This window comes from Euwallacea fornicatus, chromosome 5 (assembly GCF_040115645.1).
Source record: "Euwallacea fornicatus isolate EFF26 chromosome 5, ASM4011564v1, whole genome shotgun sequence".
Taxonomy (NCBI): Eukaryota; Metazoa; Arthropoda; class Insecta; order Coleoptera; family Curculionidae; genus Euwallacea; species Euwallacea fornicatus.
The window spans coordinates 3,665,598-3,690,104 of record NC_089545.1 but is presented as its reverse complement, the minus strand read 5'-3'; the positions used below and the strand labels follow the sequence as shown (position 1 = coordinate 3,690,104).

The following is a 24,507-nucleotide window of genomic DNA, read 5'->3' as shown; positions in this document are numbered from 1 at the left end:
TCTACTTTTCTAATTTACCAACCAGTCAACAGTAAATATTTATAAAGCCTTTAAATTTAGGAACTTCTGCTCCATAAACAGCATTGTTTTAAATCAAACGCGGTTAAATTCGATAACCGAACTCGGAGCCATTACGCCGAACTCAAACAAAGAACTTTATTAAACGGCAAAATTTATTTTACGTTGCTGAAGAAGTTTTCGTTCAATTGAGAACATCCCAACATACCGGGGTTTACTCCAAATTATTTTCTTCGTGCTGGAAATAATTCCAGAAATATGAAGTCTTTTCTCGGCACGAGGTCTTAAATGGAATTAGAGCGACCTTTAAATGTTTCTCATTAGCGTTAAATTGTCTTTGGCTTTAGATTTTAAGTTTTGTCGATGAGAATACGAAGGAGATGACGAAGAAAATTGGACATTGTCAAATTTCAATTTAACAAAATGTCTGGACAGTGGTACCGCAGCGCAGAACAGGAAAAAATAACAATACCTGTGTTAGCTCGCTCGCAGGTCTAATGGGGAATTTTTATAAAACCACATAATTAATGTCCGTTGAGAAACTCCATCTAAACCATCTTCATAAATAATGACTATGCATGTTATAAAAAACACCCTTTATGTCACCTGCTTTATTCGAGGAGAGTTATAAATTCACCTGGTTCATTGTACTAGTACTATAATGAATCAGTTATTGGCCGCAAAATAGGGCCATAAAACGGCCTTTGCAATAAAATTGGGCATGAAACTATAAAACATCCAATTCTTCTAAATTCTACAAAAATAGTAGAAGCGTCCAGAAATGGGGAAATTAAACACAAGAGGAAGTCCAAACATCCCTCATTCGTCGTAGTCGAAGGTATATATTTCATAAAGTTTCACCTAAAAGGATGAAACATATGAGAGGAACCGTCCCGGATATATAAAAACACATATCATTTTTCTCATTTTAGACAGGAATTCGAGCTACGAATATTCCCCAGCTGAGGAAAATGATTGAAAGTCTTTTCCTTTAACGTATGGGACTCGAAGAATATGAAAAATGTATTTCCGGCAACGCTGAGCGTTATTTTTTATGGTCTCGTGCTTGCGGAATTTTAAACTTTTTCTAGGTACCGCAAACATGTACAAAACTATAACCATTCGAGAGGAGTTTGAGGGACAAACTTCTTACTTGAACTAAAATCTTTAAGGAAGAAGGGTATGGGATAAATACCAGCAATAATATTCTTACATACTTCCATCACCACAGCCCGACCATCGTAGATCTCTCACCTTGGGCGAAATTTTTAATCACGGCCCCCCCTACTCCCAAGAAAAACCGCCGACCAGGAATTTTCGCTGCCCTGGGCCATCGCCCAACCTCGCCCCCATAATGAACTATCATCACAATGGAAATATAAGTTCAGTAATGGTTAACAGAGGTATTAGCAGGAAAGTGTTTGATAAAAACGGTAACTCATTAATGAACTTAAATGGGATGATAACTACTACCTACACATTTCTGGTAGAAAAATAGTGGTTTCGTTTAAACAAAAATGATAGGTAAATTGTTTGTTTTGTGTCTAAAAGTAACTCGGCGAAAAGAAAGTTGTATTTTCTGTTTTTTTTTGCCCTCTATAACGAGGAAAGAAAGAAAGAAAAAGAAAACGGACGAAAAAGAGAAAAGAATGATTTTTTTCATTTTTTTATTGAGCTCACAGGAAAATTCCCACGCAAAGTACAGAAGAATCTGGACGCTATTTAAGTATACACTGCCATTAAACCGACATATAATAAATAATTTTTGCGTATGGCCACTTCTGGCAAGACCATTTATAAAGTTTCTGGGGAACATAGCTTTGTGAAGGTTTAAATTGGAAAACTATTTTATTTATTCGTATATCTGTATCTGCGTAGCGCAAATCGCGGCAAGAAAATGTCAGGTCCTAAATTTCCGCAGCAAAAGTTCTATATATATTTTATAAGTTCATACATATCAATTTTAACCCCAACTTTCGCGTTTGTCATGGTTATAAAATGTATACGGGAATATACGGTGTTTGAAATTTCCCGGGTTATGTGTTGTGTGAAAAAAATTGAAAATTAAATTGAAAACTTCGTTACGAGGTCTGAAATAACGCCTGCGAGGCTTCACTTTGAAGGCAATTCATTTTTTTTTCTTGACGGAATGGCGAACATGAAGAGAGAAATAACTTAAATATGAACGTAGCTTACACGTCCGTTAGGTGTTGCTACAGTATTCGTTGGTATTTTCCATAGTCGGTTAGTGACTTTGGCTCGTCCATAAAAAACTAGTACTCTAGCAGGTCATCTACTTGACTTGAAACATAAATAACTATTCTATGACCGTTGTGAAAACACTCGATTCTTGCGGTTTTCAAAATTGAAATTTTCGCAAACATCTTTCATATTCCTCGAAGACCCCGATGGGCACTATAGTGGCGAAATGGCCCCTGCTTCTCATTGATCTCTTTGTCAAGTCTTTTAACGATTGTAAGTAAATATGATAACCGCTGCGCCGCTGCTTATATCCCATATTCTGTGCACCCTAATTGGTTACCTATTTTTTAAAAATCCGTTACGTTAGGTTCTATTGATTCTAAAGTCATTGACGTCGTAAAATTAGTGACTGAAACTTTTTATTAACTTCTGGGCCCTCTTCGACTGTAAATTACTGAATTCCTGGAATTTACTTTTCTCCAGTGTATAAAAGCAACCCGACAGGCGCTCGGTATGACCCCTCTACCACACTAAAGCTATACCGAGGGTGTAGCGCCCCAGTTAACTACGAGGAGAATCGCAGTCTAAAAGGTAACCTCAGTAAATAAAACGGTTACAGGCTAACAATAGAATTTTCAAGCCGCTATAATAAGTGTCACCTTATCAAAACACGCAAACGTAATTAACGTGAGCACATATTTTACTGAGTTATCTTACAATGGAGTCGTAATAATTCTTTCCAGGAGGATGCCGGAGCCCTTTTACCTTGCCAAATATTTATGTGATACGTCACGCGCATTCAATAGTCATCGTCAAACCAAAGCCATATTATTTTTTTTTAAATAATACCCATAATCATTGAATTTTATGCTTTCCAGAGAATGGGCGGTGTGAGAGGGGAAGACTTGCCATATATTCTAGGCCTACCTCTTATTGACGGAGGACCATTTTTTCCTCACAACTACAGTCATAGCGATATAGCCGTCTCTAGGACACTTATTCAATATATCAGTAATTTCGTCACAACTGGGTAAGTTCATTTTCTGTACGGTAAATGTGTGAAGCAAGCGAGAAAATGAAAATTCTTTTTATTTCTTGTTTTGTAACGAAACTGTAAACATGAAGGTTTTCGCGAGAATGCGGCCAAGATCATTGCTCGATTTGTAATTGGAATTGCAATATTAAACTCTGCTCATTCGTCATTCGACAATGCGAAGGGATGCAATTATATCTTGGCATCTGAATCCTCGAACCCTCATATACTACCAACTTCCAGAAATTCACTTCAAATACATGATGATTCACGGTCGACGTTAGGTTGCCGGTTTAGGGAATGAGACACATGATCTTGCTTAAAACTTACAGTTATGGGTTATAAGATAGAGGAAAATGATCATTTTGGTAATATACAGGGTTTTTTGGTTAAAAAACACACTCAAAAAAGTCTTATAGTCAATCGTAAAAGCATGAATTTTGAGCTATCCTTTATTAAAGGCAACGTTACACGTTCCACATAGGGCAAATGTGTGGACCTTTCCGAAACAATGATATGAATATCGAGGACGCTACATCTTTTTCCATAACCAACAACATCGCATTGGAGAAAACACTTAAAGTTTATTGCCCGGTACACATCGATGGCGATTTCCTATATCTACATATTTTCAGAAAAATCATTTGCCCCGTTTTCCGCAAGTTTTAAATTTACAGTGGACCGTAAATCGCCTTGTATGAAACAATATCATCTGACCTGGATTTTAGTCGAGCTGGGTAAATAAATCTGGCATTGCGCCTTAAAGAAAGTGGGGATCCCAGGGAGCGGAAATAGTCACGTCTGGGGATTTCGTTATCGCTCCTCCAGATAAAACCCGTGCTGACGCCGCCCTCGTAAAATACCTCATGAATAGAGCCTATTAGACAAATATTCTGTTTAAATCCAGAATAATTAGGACTGTTTTGCGAAGCGAAAATTTACCTGGAACGCTTAATTGTCGGATAATATTTGTTTTGACTGGCAACAATAATTTATACTATCTAAACATATATGTATTTTGTTGTTAAATATATGAACATACAGAAAGCTTGGTTGATCTATTTATCTAAATAAAAAATCTTCATATAGGAGCTCGTTGTCTTTTGAGATCTGTACGTAGGACAAATCCGTAGACTTAAACCTTGCAAATCAGATACGCAAGGAGATATCCGTTGGGCAAAACTGCTGTCAGACAACCACCGGAGGGATAAATCCCTCTTAAGGAATGGAAAAGGATCTCGCAGCCTTCTACTGCCTCAATAAATTTTCCATAGATCCTGGATCTCTCCTCCACATCATGTTCGCTGGGCGAGAATAGTCAATCGAATTTACGGAGACGTAATTTCACAAAGTCCATGCATAAAAGTTTTGAACACTTTCAATTTCATTTCTCTGAATCATTCATCAATCATTTCTCTACTCAGAACTGTATATTTTTCATATGAGGTTCCACCTGCACCATCTTGTTCAATAATTTATTTCTCATTATGTATCCATAGTTCTTCAATTGTGTACCCGGAGCTCTTCCACCTCTGTGCTTCTAGACGCTCATGCCACTGAATGTGTCCATAGTTTGCTCTTTAAGTGATCGTAGTACCTGCCTGAAGTGATGATGAGAGTTTGATGTGCTGGTAACGTTCACTGTTTCCACTCCCCGTATGAGAATTCCATGTTTAGGAGTACTTTTTTCAATTATTTTTTCAGTTTTGGATATAACAATAAGCTGGAACGCTGCAAAGGTAGTTTGCACAAATTTTATAAGGTCTGTCTAAAAGTTAATTTGTGTCGAATAGCGGCACTCAGCACCAATTAGGAAGTTTCGAGGAAGTTGGTCGAAGTTAGAATTCCTAACACGGGGAAGCACAAAAATCGGTAGCTTACCTCAAAGGCTACTTAAATTTGCAGCCTATCGACCGGTATGTTCATTTACCGACACTTTCAGTGAAATTTTCAAACTTGTTAAACTTGGTATTTTGGCAAAGTACTCTTAATAGCCCTTTCCTTGTAAAGGTCTTTGGATTGTGTTTTAGTAGTGCGTGGTTAGTCCGTGAGGTTTCTCTACGATCACTCTTTAGTAGCTGAATCAATCTTCTAATCAACTTTGAGATGTGATTATTATGATTATTTATATGTTGACCGTGTGCAGTTTGATCGGTCTAATGAAAAGCAAAACAATTCTTGAATATGCAAAAATTTCCACCAGAGCAAATGCTGGTATTTTACTTTTTTTTTAACACGATGAACGAATTTATATATAGCTGCATTTTGAACTAATAGACAGGCTGGTTCATATCTGTTCCAAAAGCATGCAGAGCATCGCGTCGCTTCAGAGTGTTACCATATGATAAGAGGGTGAACTAAATTCCGGCCATAAATCTTATATTATGCATATCGCCGGATTCACCCCGTTTTAGTATTGATCTAGTTTTTAATACGTATAATATGCATCTTACGACTAATGGTGCATCGTCAAGATTAAACCATAATGCATGCTTTAATATACTGCGGTATAAACTACAAACTCGTCGCTAGTCATAACTATATGAGGGCCAACGAGGAAAAACATATGAAAGTTCCGCGTAGCCGCAAAAAGTTGATTAATGACTCGCAAAAAGTGTACAAAAATTTAAAAAAAAATCGATATTTGGAAGAGTTCGTTGGAAATATCTCGAAAATTGTTAGAGATACAAGTTCTTTTGCAGAATACTTTTCAGACGCATCAAAATGCCAGTATTCGTAAAAATGTGGATTTTCATCATCCCGACCAGTTCTCCGTGTGTCTTTTTTGATATCTAAAAAATGGGGCGCGCTGGTGGTTTTCTAGCAAATCTTTCGCTGTGAAGGCAGATTTACCAAAACAGCAACAAGCCTCCAAAACTGAGGTGATCTCGTCTAACCCTCACGTAACGAAAGACACGTTCTAAAGTAGTTTGCAAGAGTTGTAGTTCCCTCAAGCTTAGTAAATCCAGAGTGATTTATGCCCGCTTTCTTTCCCTGTATCTGGCATTATTTAGTCCGTAAGGATACATTGAATAGAACTCCACCGAATAAATTACACCGTAAGGAATGCGCCGGCTTAATCCAGATACAGTGTACATAAGGTGAGGCGTCTTGAGAAATCTCACGCGCTTATGCGAACGTATTAAATATTTAAGCGTAAATAGTGGGGAATAAGCCTTAGGGACATACGTAAGTATTTGAATTTATGATCATGGGCGCAAGGGCTTATCTTAGCATGTTAGGAAGGATGCGAAAATGTCTTTCTATGCTAACAATGTGGGTAATAACTCGTTTCTTTTTATTTGTGCATATACAAGGCGTACATAAAAAATGAAAAAAATCTTGGAGATCCCAGAAAATTCTTTACCTAAAGTTTTTTCGCATACCAGTTTCTAATCCTGCTGTAACCCACATAGGCAAATCGCAGAAACAGTCCTTGGAATAAACATTTTTCGAAAATGCCTCTACCTACATGCAATGTGTGAATGAAGGAGCACTAAGTATACCCAGAAAGCGTTGTGTGTTAGACCAGTGTTAGACTGGAGAATTAATGATAAAAAGGCAAACCGTAAAGATAGTAAAATAACAATAATATTCAGTCTCATTTTACATGAATATGAATAATCTCTAATTAGCTGTATTATGAATTATATAGTTTACTTATTTTGTGAGAAGCCACGCCCTATATTGTTTTTAAAGCAGGTTTTGTTCCAGAGATCCAAACGGTGGAGCCGTGCCAAAAACCCCGGGAACCGAATCGAAAAGCCTTAGTCAAAATGAAAATGATATACCAACATTGCCTTATTGGGATACATATGATCCGATTAATCAGCTTTACTTAGAAATGGGTAAGTGATCAGGTTTCATATGCAGTACAGTTCAATAGGTCTGAGGCAAATAGGTTTAGTATTAGTAGAAATTTCCAATTATGCTTAATAATTATTACCATGGAAATAGAAGCTTTACTAAAGATATAGGTAGTGTTGTAATCAATATACCGTGGTTCGTGCTCAAGCATTTCCGTTACCAGATACCACAATTGCCATATTCCGCGATGAGCCAATGTATTCGGTAAAAATTTCAGCAATGTATCTCGAAAAATGTGAAGGAAAAGTGTTGGAAAGTGTGACATTTTAACATTCGAGACTTCTTACCTATTTCACACCTGGAGTCAATGAAGTTGGATAGAAGTATTTCCTACATATTCTTGAGGATTCACAAAAAATCTCAATGCCATAAAATTTTCGACGTCTTTGAACGCCTTTCCGAACATCACATCTTCGCTAACTTCAACAGAAATTCATCCCTCTAGTGAGGTTTGATCCTTTGGAGATCGGCAGCAGGGCTTTGATTTCCATCGGAACAATCGGAAAAATTCCTTCTCGAACTCGGACTTACTGACCTATCCGATAGTAACTACCAGTGGCCGCATTTTTATTTGCCGCCAGTGTAAATTGCAGAAAAGATGCTCGACCTGTGCGAACTGTAAATTTTCTTATTTACATCTGATGGTACGTTATCAAGATGATAAACTTTTCGAACGGCTTTTTAAACGTTAACGCACGCTTATAGGAGAAATACTGTACTCATTGCGCGTAACCGTTCCTTTATCACGCTCTATTGCTGATCGGACTCATGTATTGGAACTGCAATGAGCTTGCCGTAAAACATCACTTTCCCCACCTACTGGAGAAATAACTATTTCTTTTACCAATGATATAATAGGCGACAATGTATTGATTTGTGCAGCTGGCTTTGGTCCTTGGGGTATGCAAATCTCAGCAAGCACCAACTGTCGCCGAAAGTCTGGCAAAATCTCAGGAGCTTTGACCAACTTCTTATTCCTTATGCCATTTGTTAAAGCTTTTGCTAACAGGGCAGGCAAATTTGTCGACTGTAAGCTATAAATATGTATTGAGTTGCCTTATTCTGCCTTTTCTCTATTATAGCGTGAAATATTGTAATTTTTTTAGTTACCAGAAACGCTTCCCTCCAGTTATTATTTGGTTTTTTTTTATCTTCGAAAAATTTTAATCGTGCATTGAATTTTTTGAATTTATCGGATACTCACTGAATACCGTTACGATCCATCAAGGCCACATGATTCCGGCGCGAAGTGGCCGAAAAATTATGCTTTGAGGACGTTACCAGACTTGGGAGATTTATAAAATGGCCCCTCAAACCAACCTTAGACTGGACAGTCACGTTCGGACCACCCCGAGTTCGCAGGCTCGAAGACACTGTTTCCTGCAAAAAAAGATCAATAACTTTTCCAACTATAGCTAAAGTTTATTGATGCCGAACAATAATATACGTGTTAAAACAAAATTGAGAAAAACGAGTAGTTTACGTGAATGACGACACAAAGCGAGAAATAGCGAAGAGTTCAAGGGTTCAGTTTACCGCACGTGTGCTTCTAAAAGTTTTTATCGCTTTACAGTACAGTCTCAATTGTTAATTCTCAGTTTGATTAATTTTTCCAAAGGCTTCTTCACAGATGCATGAAAGCAAGCCTTTAGCATTGCTGCCACTCTCCCTTGTTCAACTTCGACACCTCCTAGCTCTTATAACACCAGCTTTGAGATTTTTGCGAGGTCTATATCAAAATGAAATATTGATTAAATATTGTATACACAATCCTCAAGATTAAATTGCTGAAGCGGCTCCCAATATATATAAAAACTCCAGTAGTTTGAACTTCTTTATTAAAAATTTTCGACCGCATCCTTCGTGAAAGACATATAAGAGTTATTCCGACCCTACGGCATCGACTTAACATCTCATTCATTTATATTCTACCTTCGTAGGAGTGAAAAGTCGGAAACCCGGATAATTCAAGTTTGTGGGATTAAATAAGGGTTGAGAATTTGTGCAAGATATTTATATTGAATACTAAATTCCCTGCATTAAGTAGCGTCGAGTCGATCGGGATATTTATGGTAATCATCAGGTAAAATTGGAATTTTCTCCATGTAGTCAAATGGATAGAGACTTGAAAACAGGTAATATCAAAAACATATTATATATGAAGAGAAGAGTTAATATGGTAACGAGCAATGGGTGTGCAATATCATCAGCGATGTCTGAAAATAATTAATAAAAAGTAGATTACGCAATGTTGACGACAAAGACCTCTGGCATGGGGATCTCGTAAAAATCTGTAGATCTAGGCAAACTTGGTTAAATAGAGGGTGAAGTTACACAATTTATGGAATGATCAAAGGCTGAAATCGGACCAGTTGCATTTTTAATTTTTTTACCAGGTTTATCATATCAGCTAAAGACGCGTTCTAGTTGAACATTTTGTGTAAAACCTAAATCACGATGTTCCGAAACGCCCTTCAAAACCTAAAATTGAGTGTTTGCATTTTTTCCAGGCAATCATCCTGAAAGACGGAACCATTATAGAGGACATAAAATGTCACTCTGGTTGAATTTAATTCCCCAGCTGCACAGGCCGGGCGAGGGAGACGATGTTTCCATGAGACATCATCATTTTCAAGAGGATGGCGATCAGTATTACGACGGTAGGTGTCAAATCTAACAAATATTCATGGACTATTGAATCCTAACGAGATGAATCTCATATTTCATAAAAATATATCGCCGCATGTCTTTAGCTTCGACAATAATTGAGAAACCCCACATTTACAACGGAACGTGCGGAACGCTGTTTTTCATTCGATACGAGCTTTAGGGATACTTAAGAGTTATGAAACTAAAACATACTGTTGTATACAGGGTCTTCCGAAAAAGCGCTGCGGCACACACACATTAATTTGCTCATAACGTAGAATTCAAAAAAGAACTTCTCTTTCATCATAATCGTATTGGGAAATTTTGCTGCAAATGAGAACTCTGCAACACGCACACAAACTCCTAAATCTAATGTTAGAATTACTCACTTTCTAAAGCCCCATCAGCACGGAGGGAATAAGGCGCAACATTTCCTATAGCTGACATGTTTCCATAAAATTTTCCGTGCAGGTACTCTGTTTAGAAGAAGAAAAGTTTAAACTTTGAGGATACTTAAAGTCCCCGATTTTACGATATATTTAACATCGCGTTGCCTCTGTGGAGCTTATCTTGATGTTCAATAGTACACACCAAGATTTACTTCATGAAATTCCCAATCCCAATATGTTCAAAAGTATTTATTATCCAATATATTAAAGAGATTCTGAGCAGCTTATATTATGGCAATAATATTAGCTTTAGGTTATACTGGACATGCACTTAGAGAAGCAGCAAAACTATTAAGAGAAATGAACGAAAATCGGAGTTTTATATTTTTTATCAGTAACGGAAGGCTCAACGATTACCGTTACCACTATCGTCTATTTATTTACTCTTCTCGATATTTACTACACTCTATCTGTTTTTATTGCAAAGCAAACTGTAGGGTTAATCATCATATTTCATTTCAATATCTGAAGGCCCAAACCATCGCCAATTTTTGTTTCCCATATATTTTTTGTTTACTAGTAGTTACTTTTGACTGATGGCGAAAATGGAATATTAAAATGGAAACATTAGTTCAGCGCAAAAACCTTGTGGAAGAAGCATCATGATTCATTCTCTATCTCTGTTTGTCGAACGAAAAAACTCGTCTTAGTATGCAGAAGAGAATACTTCTTTGTCAAAGCAGTTTGTTCAGAAGAAAACACTTACTTACAATGTAAAATAAAATTTAATCATCTCAATTGACTGTTTCACTTTATCCCCCAACTGTGTAACAAGGGCAGTCTGCTTATAAAGTTAACAGTATTCATAATTACTCGAGTTCGTTAATGTAAATAGCGGCAACGTTTATAGCTCGAAATAATGCGTAGACTCAGAAGAGCAAATAACGTTAACGGAATAATAAATTAGTAAATATGTTTAAAGGAGGGGAAACTCCTCATTAGTTTTCTAAACTTGGTTTAGGTTCTCGTCCTATGCTGGGGATTACCATATGCCGATAAATTTACAGTACTATTGTCAGGGCCCCCTTGAATAATAATAATATTCCCGGATTTAACAACCACACTGTATGTTTATAGCATCTCCATAAATGGTATGGACTCAAGAAATTAGTAGTGGGTGTGATTATCCTTTAGATCATCAAACTTATGCGCTTGTCTATATTTTAGCTAGTTCTTCACTTATTATTCTTAAGCCCATATTGGATCTTCTTCATTTCATTCGATTTGTATACTATTTGATCCAAGTTATGGTCTTGATGACCCGTTGCTTCAAGTGACATAATTTAGCGAAATGACTCTGTTATTCTTATGGTCTCGGCTCACAAATGTCAGTAACACCAAAAAATTGATGGTTGGCTGTTAAAGCTTGTCGTAACTCTTTAGACCAATTTTTTTCCGCCCATTTCTTGCTTACAAAACATACGGTTCCCATCCAAACACTTTTAGTCGCATTGTAAATAATTTCCTTTTCTCAATAGGATCAGTGAGACCCAAACTTAAGGAACGTCCCTTGTACGTTCCTTATATAAACGCTCCATCTCAACCAGCAATTGTGACCAAGCCTCCATCAACCACCTCGATGCCCACACCGGCACCCCCGAAATCTGATACAGCATTGCAGGCCACCACCACGGAATGCCCTCCAAATACAACTGTGGTTATGCAAACCAAAAATTCCAACAACTTATTGCGGTAACTAAAAATCGTTACTGGCCTCGTTCAGAGGAGGCAACTATTATACAACTAATGGTAGTTTCTTAGAGAAATGAGGCTAACTGAAATGCACTTGCAAAATAGCCTGATATTCAGCAAAAATCCTAACACCTGTGCAAATATTGACTTTGCTGAACGCGGCCATTGTTAGAACGTAAAAGTGGATTAACCGTTCTCATTTATAAATGTATTTAAAATAATGATTAACATTTAATCTAAAGTATTTATTTATTTTATACATGGAGTCCTGAACTATGATTCTCACGTATTATGTTTACTCTTTTTAACTCAAAATCATATATTTTCTCCTTTTTATAGAAAATTAGCATCCAGTCACTATCAGTCGTACACTACGGCCTTGACGGTTACCATTGCCGTGGGATGTTTCCTTCTGTTGCTCAATATATTAATTTTCGCTGGAATTTATCACCAAAGAGATCGGGGAAAAACCAAGCAGAAAGAAAAAGAGGAACTGGCTGAACAAGGTATAATATGAGCAACGTGCAAACTGTTTATTGTAATGGTAAAATGGCGGAAGTTTGATGAGGGCATTCAGGCTTTGTTTGAAATTTTGATTCGTCGCTCAAACGTATAAAACCCGGGAATAAATATTAGGTGCAACATAACTAACACAGTAAATATACCAGTCGGGTAAATAGGAACCGCTTCAACAAATCATTCGAACCTAGCTAGGCTACGAATCGCTTTAAGGATCTGGATGCGGCCAATGTGTGTCAATCCGGCTTATATTTTGATCAGGGAAAATCTGATGGCAAAAAATGTTAAAATAAATAACAAGTTATGCAGAAAATGTTTCTTCTTGATTTGAGAGTAAACTTAAAAGCTTTTCGTCGAAAAAATTCTTAACATTCCAGGAAATTATTAAAAGCAGCTAGGACGACTTGAAAAGAAAGAAGAATCTTACCTAAATGACAATATTTAATTAATAATAAATAGGGTGATTCAGTAAATAAAATCGTTTACTTTTGATTCTCGATAACTTTTTACCACTTTCGAATGCCATTTCTGCTTAGGACATTTCCAACAACTTACTTCATTAAAACTTTTTCCAACTATTATTACATGAATAGTCAAATGCGCAATTTTCTTTGAACTTCCTTTCAAGCACTTCCAAGTATCTAAATATATTTTTCATGTTATTTAATTGAACTTTTTAGAATAAACTCAACAACCTATTCACTATGTCTTTTTCCAAACTTGCCACCTCTACCTTTTTTATCATTGAAAAACATTTCAGAAAAATGCTGAACCATATCAATATTATTTTTAAAGGAGACAAGTAATGACATTAAACGTAACTCTCTCGGGACAAAGCCCGAAGTCCTAGGATCACATTTATTATTATAACTGTAGAGTTTATAGTTTCCTCCTATAAGGCATTGGAAAATATGTACTTTTAGTTACCTGTCTCAGCAGTTATTCTCTAAATTGCACCATCAACGGGCAAATAAACTTCTTGTGAGGTTTTGTTTTATTTGAATTCACCTGGTAACGATTAGTTTTCAATCGCCTTAGGTAGCTGCAGTAGTTCGTCCGGAGAAGCCTATGACAAATCATTCGAGAGACAGCAAATGCAGTACAACTGCACCAAAAGTACATACCACAGCATGTCCAGAGTGGGCAGCTTCAAGAGGGAGAGTGTCCCGAGTTATGTCGGGGACTATAATTCTGCGGACAAGAACTCTTTGGCTGAAGTCCAGATGACTGAGCTTCCGCTGCAGGAGTTTAATTCGTCGCCGCCGCCGGCCAAACGGTCTGAAGGTAATGAATGATACATTGTTTGAGAAATATAAAAGTTCAGAGCGCATTGTTGGTTTGAGAGATTAAAATGAAAATTTAAAAATGTGTTTGGGAACTTGGTCTAAAATTATTTAATTTGATTTTATCATGTTTCGCCAATTTGTTCTAACTTTTGTTAATTGCTATGATCATTGCATTACATTGCAACTCCCAGTATAACTATCTGTGATCTATTAAATTACGTTACATGTATGTATTGCCAATGTCAGGTTTTGATGAAAAACGGTAAATAGTCCAAAAAGCGGAAAAACGCAACGTCCTACGTTTACATTGAGCCGCCCGTAGGCGGTAAAAAGTAAAATGTTATGGTTCGCCATCTACTGCCAAGTTTTTTTTTAACCACGCTTTAAGAATAATTTAATGTTTCCAATTTCTAATTTAAAAAAAGTCGAGATAAAAAATAGAAACGATAAAAGAAAAACGTCCTGCCTGAACGGACTGGAAAAATGACAAAATTAGTTGAATCAATAAACGTTATACTGGAAACTCTCCAGCAGTTGCTGGAATGGTCGAGTAATATTTGATTCAAAACCGTAAATCCGGAGTCCATATCGCTGAACTTGGTTTAGCGATACGGATGGCACGACGAGATATCTACCACATTACTTAAACACATTATAGCTATAGTTCTTAAACCAAATGTCTGTAACATATATAGTGTGCCCCGAAACAGGAAGCCAATGTGCAAACTGCAAATTTTTTTAGAAAATTGTTGAAATTTGTTAATCTTGTTAAAAATAAAATAGTATTTCCTTCACGATTTTCTGGAACGCCATGTAGGTAAATGAATATAGAATGTCCTAAATTATGTGTCGAAAAATTCAATAGATTTTCTGCCCAAAAATATAAAAAAATTCTATAAATATGAGTCATATTTCTTTATGTTCTGTTCTATGCAAAGAAATTTCAAGTTAAACCTTTCTCCCTACAGCTGGTTGCCGCGGTTTACCACCAGATGTCACGACATCAACAAACTCTCAAGAGCCTCAATGCAACGTATCCAGTCCGACCATCCCAGAACCGCCACCCCCACCAAAAGGCCAACCGCCTTTATGTTTCAATCAGCAAGGAATCCTGAGGTCACATGGGCCCAATACACCTGGGACCATGAAAAAACGCGTCCAAATCCAAGAGATTTCTGTATGAGCTTGACAAAAGTCTATTTTAGGTAGATGTTCATTTTTAGTTTATGTTATCCTAAATGTTGTGTGATCGGTAGAGGTGATTAATGGAACATCTTACGTGTCTTATTATCGAAATTAGTGTTATCTGCTTTATCATTTAAAGAAGCGATATTTTTTTAGGAGTGCAAGCCATCTCTTGGACCAACCATTAATTAGTTATTTTCAGCGATAGAGAGCCAATAAACGTCTTCCAAGATTATTGGAATTTTAAGGGATAATATTGGAAGAATTAATCGAAATAACATGTCTTATCACAGAACGAGAAACTAGATATTTATCAGATTCTCAGCACGTAGGAATTTTAATTTTAATGTGATCTAGTCCCTCATGGAATTACTAAGTAAAATTTTCTTTTAATAAAACCCTTCAAAATAGGTCAATCAAAATTGGTTTCGCATAACCGGGATTAATAGTTCCCAGTATGCTACGTCCGAGAAATATATGGGATGGAGTTATAGTCAATCAAAAAACAAGTGAATTAAACCATTATTTATTTACGAGAAAAATCTTTAGGTCCAGGATCGTAACGAACGACCAAAGTTCTTCAAGTGAATAAATGGATTTAGGTCACGAGTTCTACTACAGTTATATTCAATTTTGATCATATTACGATGAAAACGTGTTGAATTTCTCTGACCTTTGATTATAGAAAATTTAATGAGTTTTATTCATGGTGTCAGTGGCTAATTTTTTTATTACCAGTGAATAATACGTTATTTAGAGCGTTGCTATACGTCCAACAATTTACTTCTAATATATCAAAATTGAATAAAATTAATGATAAAATTTAATTATAATTTAATTTTATTACTTGTACGTGGCTGGCGTAAAAAGCTTTTACATCTTATTAATCTAGGAATTGGTTCTAGGGAATTGTAAATAATGCAACTAATATTTAAATAAAAAATGAATCAAAAGAAAATATTTTATTTAAAACCTTAGTCTTTGTACAAATATAGGCAAATGAAAAATAATTGTATTATAATTATTATGTAATATCTCAGTCCAAATTAATTATTTCTAGGCTAATGGTAGGTTAAAAATAAACAGAGACACTTACCTATGGAAGAGAATATAAGATTTCAGTTTTATTAATAACGTATGAACCAGATTCGAGGAAGCAATTAAGACTTTTTAGAGAATTGAAGATGAGAGACTTCGAAAACGTATTCGATACACACTAAATTATCCACAAATTATGCATTTTTACTTTTCAAGTAGATATGTTAACCGTGTAGCTGATTGATTTGAAGACAGGAAAAAGTACTATTAAGTTTTTGTGATAAATGAAAAATACACCGACAATTACTGTATTAATAAGAATGAGAATGGAAATGATTTAGCAAATGGTAGGACATTTTATACTAAACATTTTTCTTGCATTTACGTGAAATTCTCATTTTCTATTTGCAATTGGAAGAAAGTAGCTAATAAATAATAATTTTGAAAATCAAAAAGTGTATGTATAAATCTCAAAACTACCAAATCAAATGTCTTCTGCTAACACCTTTTTGTAAATATAATATCGAGGTGGAAACTTTCTCTAGTGACCATACATTGTAAGCGAGAATCATATGATTTGTTCTTAGAGTACATGTACTTTATATCTAACTGCCAAAACTATGAATTTGTAAGTTGACATCTTGTAAATTTAAACTGTACATAATTACGGCCTTAATCAGTACAACTTATTGAGACACAATATGTAATTTTACTTAGCATTACGCAAAAAAAGAGGGCAATAGGAGCTAACACAAATGAAGAAAGAAAATTATTTGTTGGGGGATTAATCAAATATGTATCAGCAAAAGGTATAGTTTCCAAGATGAGATTTGCCCATTTACTAAAAATCGATCATATGTAATGTAAATTTATTTTTAAATCGAATTCTTGAACTTATGGTCATTTTGCTTATCGATTTCATGTCGCGACAATTTATTATATTTTTACTCGACTATCAAACCAGAATCAAATGCTGAAATTGGGTAGTTACTATTGCCTGTTAAAATAATTTTAAACGCGATCCTTTTTTGTAAATAAAATATAATAATTTGCTTAATACAGTCGGATTAACTATCACTTTGTAAACATAAATACATCCTTAATCGATGTAAAATAAATTGTTTTAATAAATAACTGATATGTTATGTGAAATTTCTTTTCTGTGTTGTTACCCTTCAACAATTCCAGCTGTAGAAGTGCCAGATAGCAGATAACAATCGTAATGAAATCAAGGGATAATACTTCCGGTTCTTTTTAAAAGGTATTTTTGGGGGATAATTTATTATGATTGAATTAAACTTCATGGATAATGAGGTTTTATTATTTAAATTAATTAAATTAACTGGCTTCGAATTTTAGTAAAGTTTTCCTTATTCGATAGTCTTTTGCTCATTGCGTTTTGTTACGAAAGTTATCCTATTTATTTCCAAAGGAGCTAATCAGTTTTTTTAACAAGTTTAAATAAAATCTCTTTTAAATTCACTTACGTCCTTCACATTTTTCTAATGGAATATGATGCGGTTCGGCCCGCATTCAAATCAAAACTTCATGTTTTGAGCTCAAATCCTCTATCTCCCAATTTGATTTTTGGGACCCTTATGTGAGAATGCTCAACATGCGCAAATCGCAATTTGGCCTTATCCTCATCGGTCATTTAGGCAAAAATTCAAACTGGTCTCAGTCACCGCGCCCAAGATCTATTTAAACTATTGTAGGGAAGTGGGGGTATCAGGAAGGTAGGTACCACCACGAAAACTAACTGAAAAATTTTTGTTTGTTTTATAATTAATGTTGTCTAGCCCATGCAAAATTACACATCAAACCTTAAATGCTATTATCTTGTTCCCATGCCAGAATAGTGTTCATGCTGGCGATACTTTTCGTGCTCCAGGGTTCCAAAGGATCCGGAGAGCTGCAGGGTTCTTCATTCTTAAAAGAAGCCTCAGATTTGCATGTGCGTGGGTCTGACATTGTAGGAGATACTCTAGAAGAAAAGTACCTAAATTAGACTAACCTGAATAAATAAATTTTCCAGAGATTTTCCTTGGAAAATCTTGAAGCCTTACCTATTGTTTTTAGCAGTCTTCGAGCGTTTTCTCTTTTTCTTGGACCTGGAACTAACATCTTTATTTATATTGTCGGCTTCGGCGACAAGACTATCTTCAGGCAAAACGGCAAGTCTAAATATGCGTTCCAGCGAATTTTACTAATATGTTTAGATTATCTAACACTGCTTACGAGTTATTATCCTCATCTTTCATTGCCTCGTCGATGTTTATCGGTCTAACGTTAGCTGAATTTGCCCTTAAATCTGCTTTAACAGTCCTCATTCTTTCTTCTGCATAATCTATTTGTACCAGATTGAAATTATTGAAGATCATAGTAAATGTGAAAAAGCAAAAAAATTAACCTAAATTTTTTGGTTCAGCAACAACAGCAGGTTCGACTCTTGGTGAGGGCTCCAGTGAACTAGAATCGCTGGACAAAATGAGTTTTCGTTTATCACAAGCCTTCATCCTTTTCTTGGCAGAGTTACGGATGTAGGCGGATTTTGCTCTTTTTATTCTCGAAATCGTTCCCAGTATTATTTCTAAAATATATGCATAAAATATGCTTGATAAAAGAGAAACTTCGAAACAGCTGATCATTAAGTCTTGATGAAGAATGTCGCAAAAGCTCACCTCCAAATCCGTCACTATCGCTGCCTTCCAACACCGAATATTTCTTCTTTTTCACCTTCTCCCCCACCTTTTTAACGAAATTATCGGTCCCTGTAAAAATACCCGCTAGATTCTTCACCGAAGACGTCGTTGGTTTATTCTGTTGTGAAAGATCGAGCTCCTCTTTAGTAGACAAATTGGCAGCTTGATTTGCCAGAACATTCAATCTTTCTGGATTCTTATTATCTATGGATTCTATCACTAACTCCCTGAGTGGATCCATAGTAGGGGTTGAAGGCGAAACTATTTCATGTTGAGCTGCCGGTGATGTGGATATGAGAGTGGTATTTAGTATGTTGAGGGATGCTGAGCTGGCAACGGTTGGATCTTTGATGGACGGAGACGCAGTCCATTGGGTTAAGGTTCCCAACATTGATGTACCTAAATTTGAAATACTTTTGGTAACAGAACCTGTAGAAAATTACAACTTAATCAAGGTGCATAATTGCCCATTATTATCCTTTGAATTACATTTAAAGTTATAAGAATGTGGACTATCTTTTATCAGTATTGGCCATGGACATTAAGACTCCGAAGCCTTAAAAATGCAATTTTAAGAAAGTTAATTTCAAGGGACACCCCGTGTTTCGGAAATGAAGCGATGGCGGAGATATGTTTACAGGACCTATTTTTCTTATTTTGACTCAACGAATAAAACAATCCATACACATCAACACAAGTCCTGATTAGAATTCCTCACAGATACTCATTGGACAAGTAATCTATTTGAAATAAAAGAACTCAAGGGCGTGACACGCTTTGAAATCTTTATAACTCTTTTTTTCATTCTTTAACCGTTATTAAATTACCTGATTGGTGGGGGCTGGCGTTTGCTTGTTGGGGAACTGCAAAGTTTGATAGTTGGGTGTGGTTGGTGGCTATCTGCAATGACAAGATATTAAAGATTTTTAAATCTAAAATTCGTGTATCGACCTGAGAATTTTGCGGCATGATATTGGCGTTATTAGTTGAAATATTTGGTGTCTGATTTGCAAGATCTGGATTTTGGGCATTAATATCAATTTCCTGTGTAAACGTCATGACATCCAGAGCTGCTGTTAACGCCCCTCCAAACCCATTGGTCAGATCTGGGCCTGGGGGATTGGTCAGTGGATCCCTTTTAGATCTAGGAAAGAAAACATATGCTGAACAAACAAAATCAAGATTAAACTCACGTTTACCCCTTCACTTTTATAGGAGTGCTTATAGACTCTCGTCCCCACATCAAACATCGCATTTGCTCCCCCGTCATTCCTTTCTTCTTTAGAGCGTTTATTGTCACTTTTCCCACTCTCTATACAAATATTGCTACATATGTTTCGTTATTTGTAGAAAAATATTTTACCTTCCAATTGGAAACAGCCCCTTTTCTCTGCTTAGCTCTCGTTTTATTCTTGGATTTAATCACCATGACTCCCCTTTGCTCGGTGGCGGGATCTTCTGCAGGACCCAGAGATATACTATATTCCTACGTAAAAAATCTTACTTAATTAAAAAAACTCTCGCAACATAACTCTCCGAACCAACTTGAAGATAGTTGTGAGCCTCCTTCTGAGGAATGGCTCTTTCAAGCGAAATTACGATTTTGGCCCATTGCTTGACCCATTCTTTTTCACTTTGTTCGGTCACATGGGCGTAGGTATTACCCATCATTGCAATCAGCATGTTTAGAAGTAAAACTGGCACGAAAACCATGAACAAGCCAAACACAGATTTTGCAACTCCTGGATAAGTTGTCATAGCTAATTCTGAGTACTAAAAATTTCCTGGTTAGTAACCTTAAGATCTGTATGTGTGACAATTAAGTCTTACATCATAATTTCCCATTGTAATTTGAAACAATGCCATCCATGTTGAGCTATAGCTGTTATATTGAGTGGCATTAACGTTGGGATTTCCTTTGTATAAAAAGAAAAAAGATTGTGAAAAGCCGAATAAAAATATTGTGTAAATGATCCCGAAAGTGAGCATATCTCCGGTGATCATACTGTAGATCATGGTGACGAAAGGCCCAGTCAAACGGACAGCACTAAAAATTATATGCGATTTAATTTTATTATTATTTTGTTTTTCAACGAAGATTAGTTTTTTTACCCAGCGAAGAACATTAACAGAAACCATGATCCAGGGAGAGCAAATATTAATATGGTTTCTTCCAAACTCCGGGCTCCAGATAGCCTACATGGGATACAGGCTAGGATCATTAAATTAGACACCAGGAATATGCATTTTGGTGGAGAGTTTGTCTGCAAAAGACTATTAAAATAATACTAGTACTAGCTATACTATATCGAGTACTTCTCGTCATTACTAGTTATGAGTCTCTAGCATTACATATATATATTTTTTTTTGGGTTAGTTCAGGTTGCAAACTACATCGTACAATATTAGAAAAATCCATTGCAGAAAACCTAATGTTAACAGTGGCTTGAAACATTTGCTGTTAAACACACTCACTTGTTGTTTCAAAAACGATAAAAATCCCTGATTTCGGATTTCATTTCCTTGCTGAATCACCACGTAGCTGAGAACATTGAGCAACGTGCCTATTTCAGCTGCAATTCTACAAAAATCCAATTTTTGAATAAATTTTAACAAAATGGTGAGTTGCGGTATGCCAGCACCTAGCAATCACCATGGGTTCATCTGACCATTCTAGCAAAGGTTCATCGGGATCATCCGGTCGTAAATACACTGCTAAAGACATGAAAGCTAAATGAACTATCAAAATTATTAAACGTTTGAGAAACTGGTTTCTGGCGAAAGCCTTCCATTTTTCTTCCAATAACCTCTGGATAATTCCTCCGTCTGAAACAAAAATCGAGGAGCTTCCGTTAATTTAAAATTTTAAAAAACTGATGCTATTTCCTGCCTAACATATCCAGATGCTCCTCTTTGGTCCCGTTTAAGATAATAAATAAGGCAGAATTCCAGTTTGTGCGACCATCCGGTAGTAAAGTATCCAACGCGTTTAACGTATAAGCGGAACAAGTAATGTTGCTGTATCTCCAGAATTCCTTACAGGAAAGCTCTAACATTTCTCGAAATACCTCTGCTCGTCCTGAGCACAATATTAAAATTTTATTAAATTAAAATGATGTTTCACGCAAAACTAACCTAGTTTACATGCCAGAGTCAAAGGCGTTAAACCAGATTTATTCAATATTCCATTACTTGCAGGTAATTTGGGATGCCTCAGTGCATATCCAAACATGTCCTGTAACAATAGCCTGCAAGATCAAATTTTGCATTTATTAATGCATAAACTAACCAACTTGTCGCACACCACCACCATGTGTAAAATCATATTGCCAAAATCGTCTTGTAAGTCGGGATGAGCACCACAATCAAGAAGTAAATTGTATACGCTTTCATTAGCACAACAAGCAGCCCATGCAAGGGGATATTCGCCGAGGTAGGCCAAACCCTCGTAGTCGGTTTGCTTGGCAGGACGTGGCCTTTGTTGATCGCGAGGCAAGAAGAAACTTCCTTGAAGCCCTCCATAAGGGTAAATACTCTGAACTAGAAATATGATCACCCTTACCAATAGCCCTTTGATTAACATTAGCTCCTGCCTCCACTAGGTCTTGGACCAGTTCATTGTTGCTGTAAGCGATAGCTAAGTGGAGAGCACTTGCACCTGGAACTCAATTTTTTTAAGTCTCCCTTGAATACCCGGTTATTTCAGTAATTTTTTAACAAAATCAGTGATCATTCTTATTGGTATCCACAGAAATTTACAACTTTATTTAACCCTTAATAAACGCGTACGAAGATGTCATTAAGAAATGTTAAGGTTTATAAAAAAATAAACAACTGATAAGGAAGTCACTCTACCCTACTGTATTTTGGATTAAATTTCAATGGCAATTAATCGAATTAATTAGTGAAATTATTTTTTTATTTGCACACATGGTGGTAATGCATTTTTATTACCCAAATACTCCTCCCCTTCTACAACATCAAGAGCGAGCTTCGGAAAACATTTAATCAAAGTCCTGGCCAATCTGGTATGAATTTTCGTATCACAGATGATGAGCAAATGCAGAAGAGTCTCTCCAAGTGATCCCCGGTACTGCATTTGCCAACAGGCCTCATGATCGGCCCATTTCCCTAAGGGATCGTAACGGCTCAGTGATGCTTCTATAGGAAGAATGACCTAAAGGCAAATTTACTTTTCAGAAATTTATATGATGCGTTATCATTAAAAAAAACTCACAATAGGCTTAAATGTACAACGTTGATTAAGCCGTGACTCTTTTAATTTTAAAATATGATATAAATTTTGGAGGTTAAAATCAACTTAAAAATCGTCAATATTTAGTTTTTTATCTTTTGTGTAAAATACAGATTCATTGTTTGGAATTAACACCGGCCAATTATCGAGAAATGTTCTATTGGAGATACCTGTTCGTGATCTCTAAATTTCCACCGTAGGTACTCGGATCGATTAATGACTTGGCCTTTGCCCTCCTGGTACATGAGTTGCCCGAACTGACTTCTGATTAACTTTTCGCATTCTGCTGATCCACCTATATTGTAGGCCTCGATTAATTCACCTCCTAAAAATATTAAAAAAAAATAAAAGGTATTTTCTGAAAAAAGAAAGAAATTCAAGATCTTTTGAGAATTTTATTGTGAATTTGATTAAAATCAGAAAGGTATTGAAAATTATCGATTCATATATAAAAAAAAACATTTAATTAATACACCATTGAACTATAAAATTTTACTTTACTTTTTATATTTTTTTATTCGCAGAAGTATTGTTTTTAATATTTGTACGTCTAGAAACCAACAAACAATAAACATAAGTTTTCATTTAAAAATGGAATTTTCTTTGTTCTAGACCCGCAATACAACATCCGCATCACTTTTCCAAGACCCTATATTTTGTAGAATGTTTAGAAAGACATAATGTCACACTTACCCTTCTTATAATTAGCCAATCGATACAACAAACACTGATCTTGATTGGAGCTTTGACTGATCACTCTATCCAAAATAGAACCACCGGAGTAAAGCTGCTTTTTTTTGCGATTGCAAGGTTTACACTGGCACCCTCCCATTATTCTCTAATTTGCAGACATCCCTGTGCCCGAAGAGAACTCTCACTAATTCGCCACGTAAAATATTCACGGTTTTTGCTACATTTATTTAAACAAACTCTTCAGTAACATCTCAACCGCAGTTTTCTGAAAACTTAATGCACCAAGTATTGGGTCTCCGACTTGAATCGATGTTGCCTTTGGGTCAGGGTGGATATATTTTGTGTCAAGGGTAATAAAACGTTCGTCTTGAGGATGGTACTGCATGGCACAGTTTAGAGAAACGTCGCATTGCCTCTATTCAATTCATAAACATATCGCGGCTTTTAGGAAAATTTCTTTCAAAATCGAATGAAACTATTTGCTAAAAATATATTAAATAATTCTAATATCTGTTGAATAAAATAGAAATAAAAAAAGTTGTTTACACTTTTCTTTTGCCTTGAAAGAACAATTAAAACTGGAATTAAAAAATATAAATTTTGCGATACTTTTAGTAAAATAAAACAATTAAAACAAAAATAGTAAATAGAAAATTCCAATAAAGAAGATTGATAAAAGGTATTATGAGGTGAGTACCTTAAGTTTGTTAATAAAGAACAACCTTTAATAGTATATTAAGTTGCAAGTTTTTCAACACGGCCCGATGTGTCGCAACTGGTCGTGTTTGCGACACAAAAAGCAAAACAACAAGATTACCTGTTAACCACAAAAGCGAAGGAGCCAAAGTTGCTTCCAATGTTGAAATTTTACAGGTTAAACGCACTAGGGACATTATGAAAGTTGCAGAATTTTTTTTAC

General features: G+C 35.9%; 2 protein-coding genes across 4 annotated transcripts in view; one reads left to right on the top strand and one right to left on the bottom strand.

Annotated features, from left to right (window-relative positions):
* The window catches only part of Nlg2 (Neuroligin 2), a 172,584-nt gene extending 155,494 nt beyond the window's left edge, over positions 1-17,090 (top strand). For all 3 annotated transcript variants that reach the window (XM_066282877.1, XM_066282878.1, XM_066282879.1), the window contains 7 exons: positions 3,099-3,250; positions 6,968-7,101; positions 9,631-9,780; positions 11,697-11,910; positions 12,250-12,416; positions 13,468-13,713; positions 14,684-17,090. In XM_066282877.1, coding sequence (XP_066138974.1) covers positions 3,099-3,250; positions 6,968-7,101; positions 9,631-9,780; positions 11,697-11,910; positions 12,250-12,416; positions 13,468-13,713; positions 14,684-14,898 — 1,278 coding nt within the window. In that variant the 3' untranslated portion in view covers positions 14,899-17,090. The remainder of the gene's footprint in view (positions 1-3,098; positions 3,251-6,967; positions 7,102-9,630; positions 9,781-11,696; positions 11,911-12,249; positions 12,417-13,467; positions 13,714-14,683) is intronic.
* iav (transient receptor potential cation channel subfamily V iav) lies at positions 17,034-24,096 on the bottom strand. The gene is made up of 22 exons (XM_066282883.1): positions 23,589-24,096; positions 23,066-23,220; positions 22,595-22,817; positions 22,203-22,298; positions 21,930-22,147; positions 21,776-21,875; positions 21,531-21,719; positions 21,283-21,466; positions 21,116-21,221; positions 20,753-20,904; positions 20,471-20,687; positions 20,186-20,413; positions 20,004-20,126; positions 19,840-19,952; positions 19,592-19,784; positions 19,468-19,540; positions 18,620-19,039; positions 18,349-18,528; positions 18,177-18,285; positions 18,005-18,118; positions 17,762-17,922; positions 17,034-17,697 (listed from the first exon to the last, which is right to left on the bottom strand). Exons 1-21 carry the CDS (start codon positions 23,725-23,727, stop codon positions 17,763-17,765), a joined length of 3,492 nt encoding a protein of 1,163 aa, XP_066138980.1. The 5' UTR covers positions 23,728-24,096; the 3' UTR covers positions 17,034-17,697; position 17,762.
* Between the last annotated feature and the right edge of the window lie 411 nt (positions 24,097-24,507).

What these genes read in the sequence shown, in the direction of transcription:
- iav (XM_066282883.1), bottom strand. Translation starts at nt 23,727, where the DNA reads ATGGGAGGGTGCCAGTGTAAACCTTGCAATCGCAAAAAAAAGCAGCTT. An exon ending in ATTGGCTAATTATAAGAAGG is followed by an intron (nt 23,221 to 23,588) that starts GTAAGTGTGACA and finishes TAATATTTTTAG; the next exon opens with GAGGTGAATTAATCGAGGCC. An exon ending in AATTTAGAGATCACGAACAG is followed by an intron (nt 22,818 to 23,065) that starts GTATCTCCAATA and finishes ATTTGCCTTTAG; the next exon opens with GTCATTCTTCCTATAGAAGC.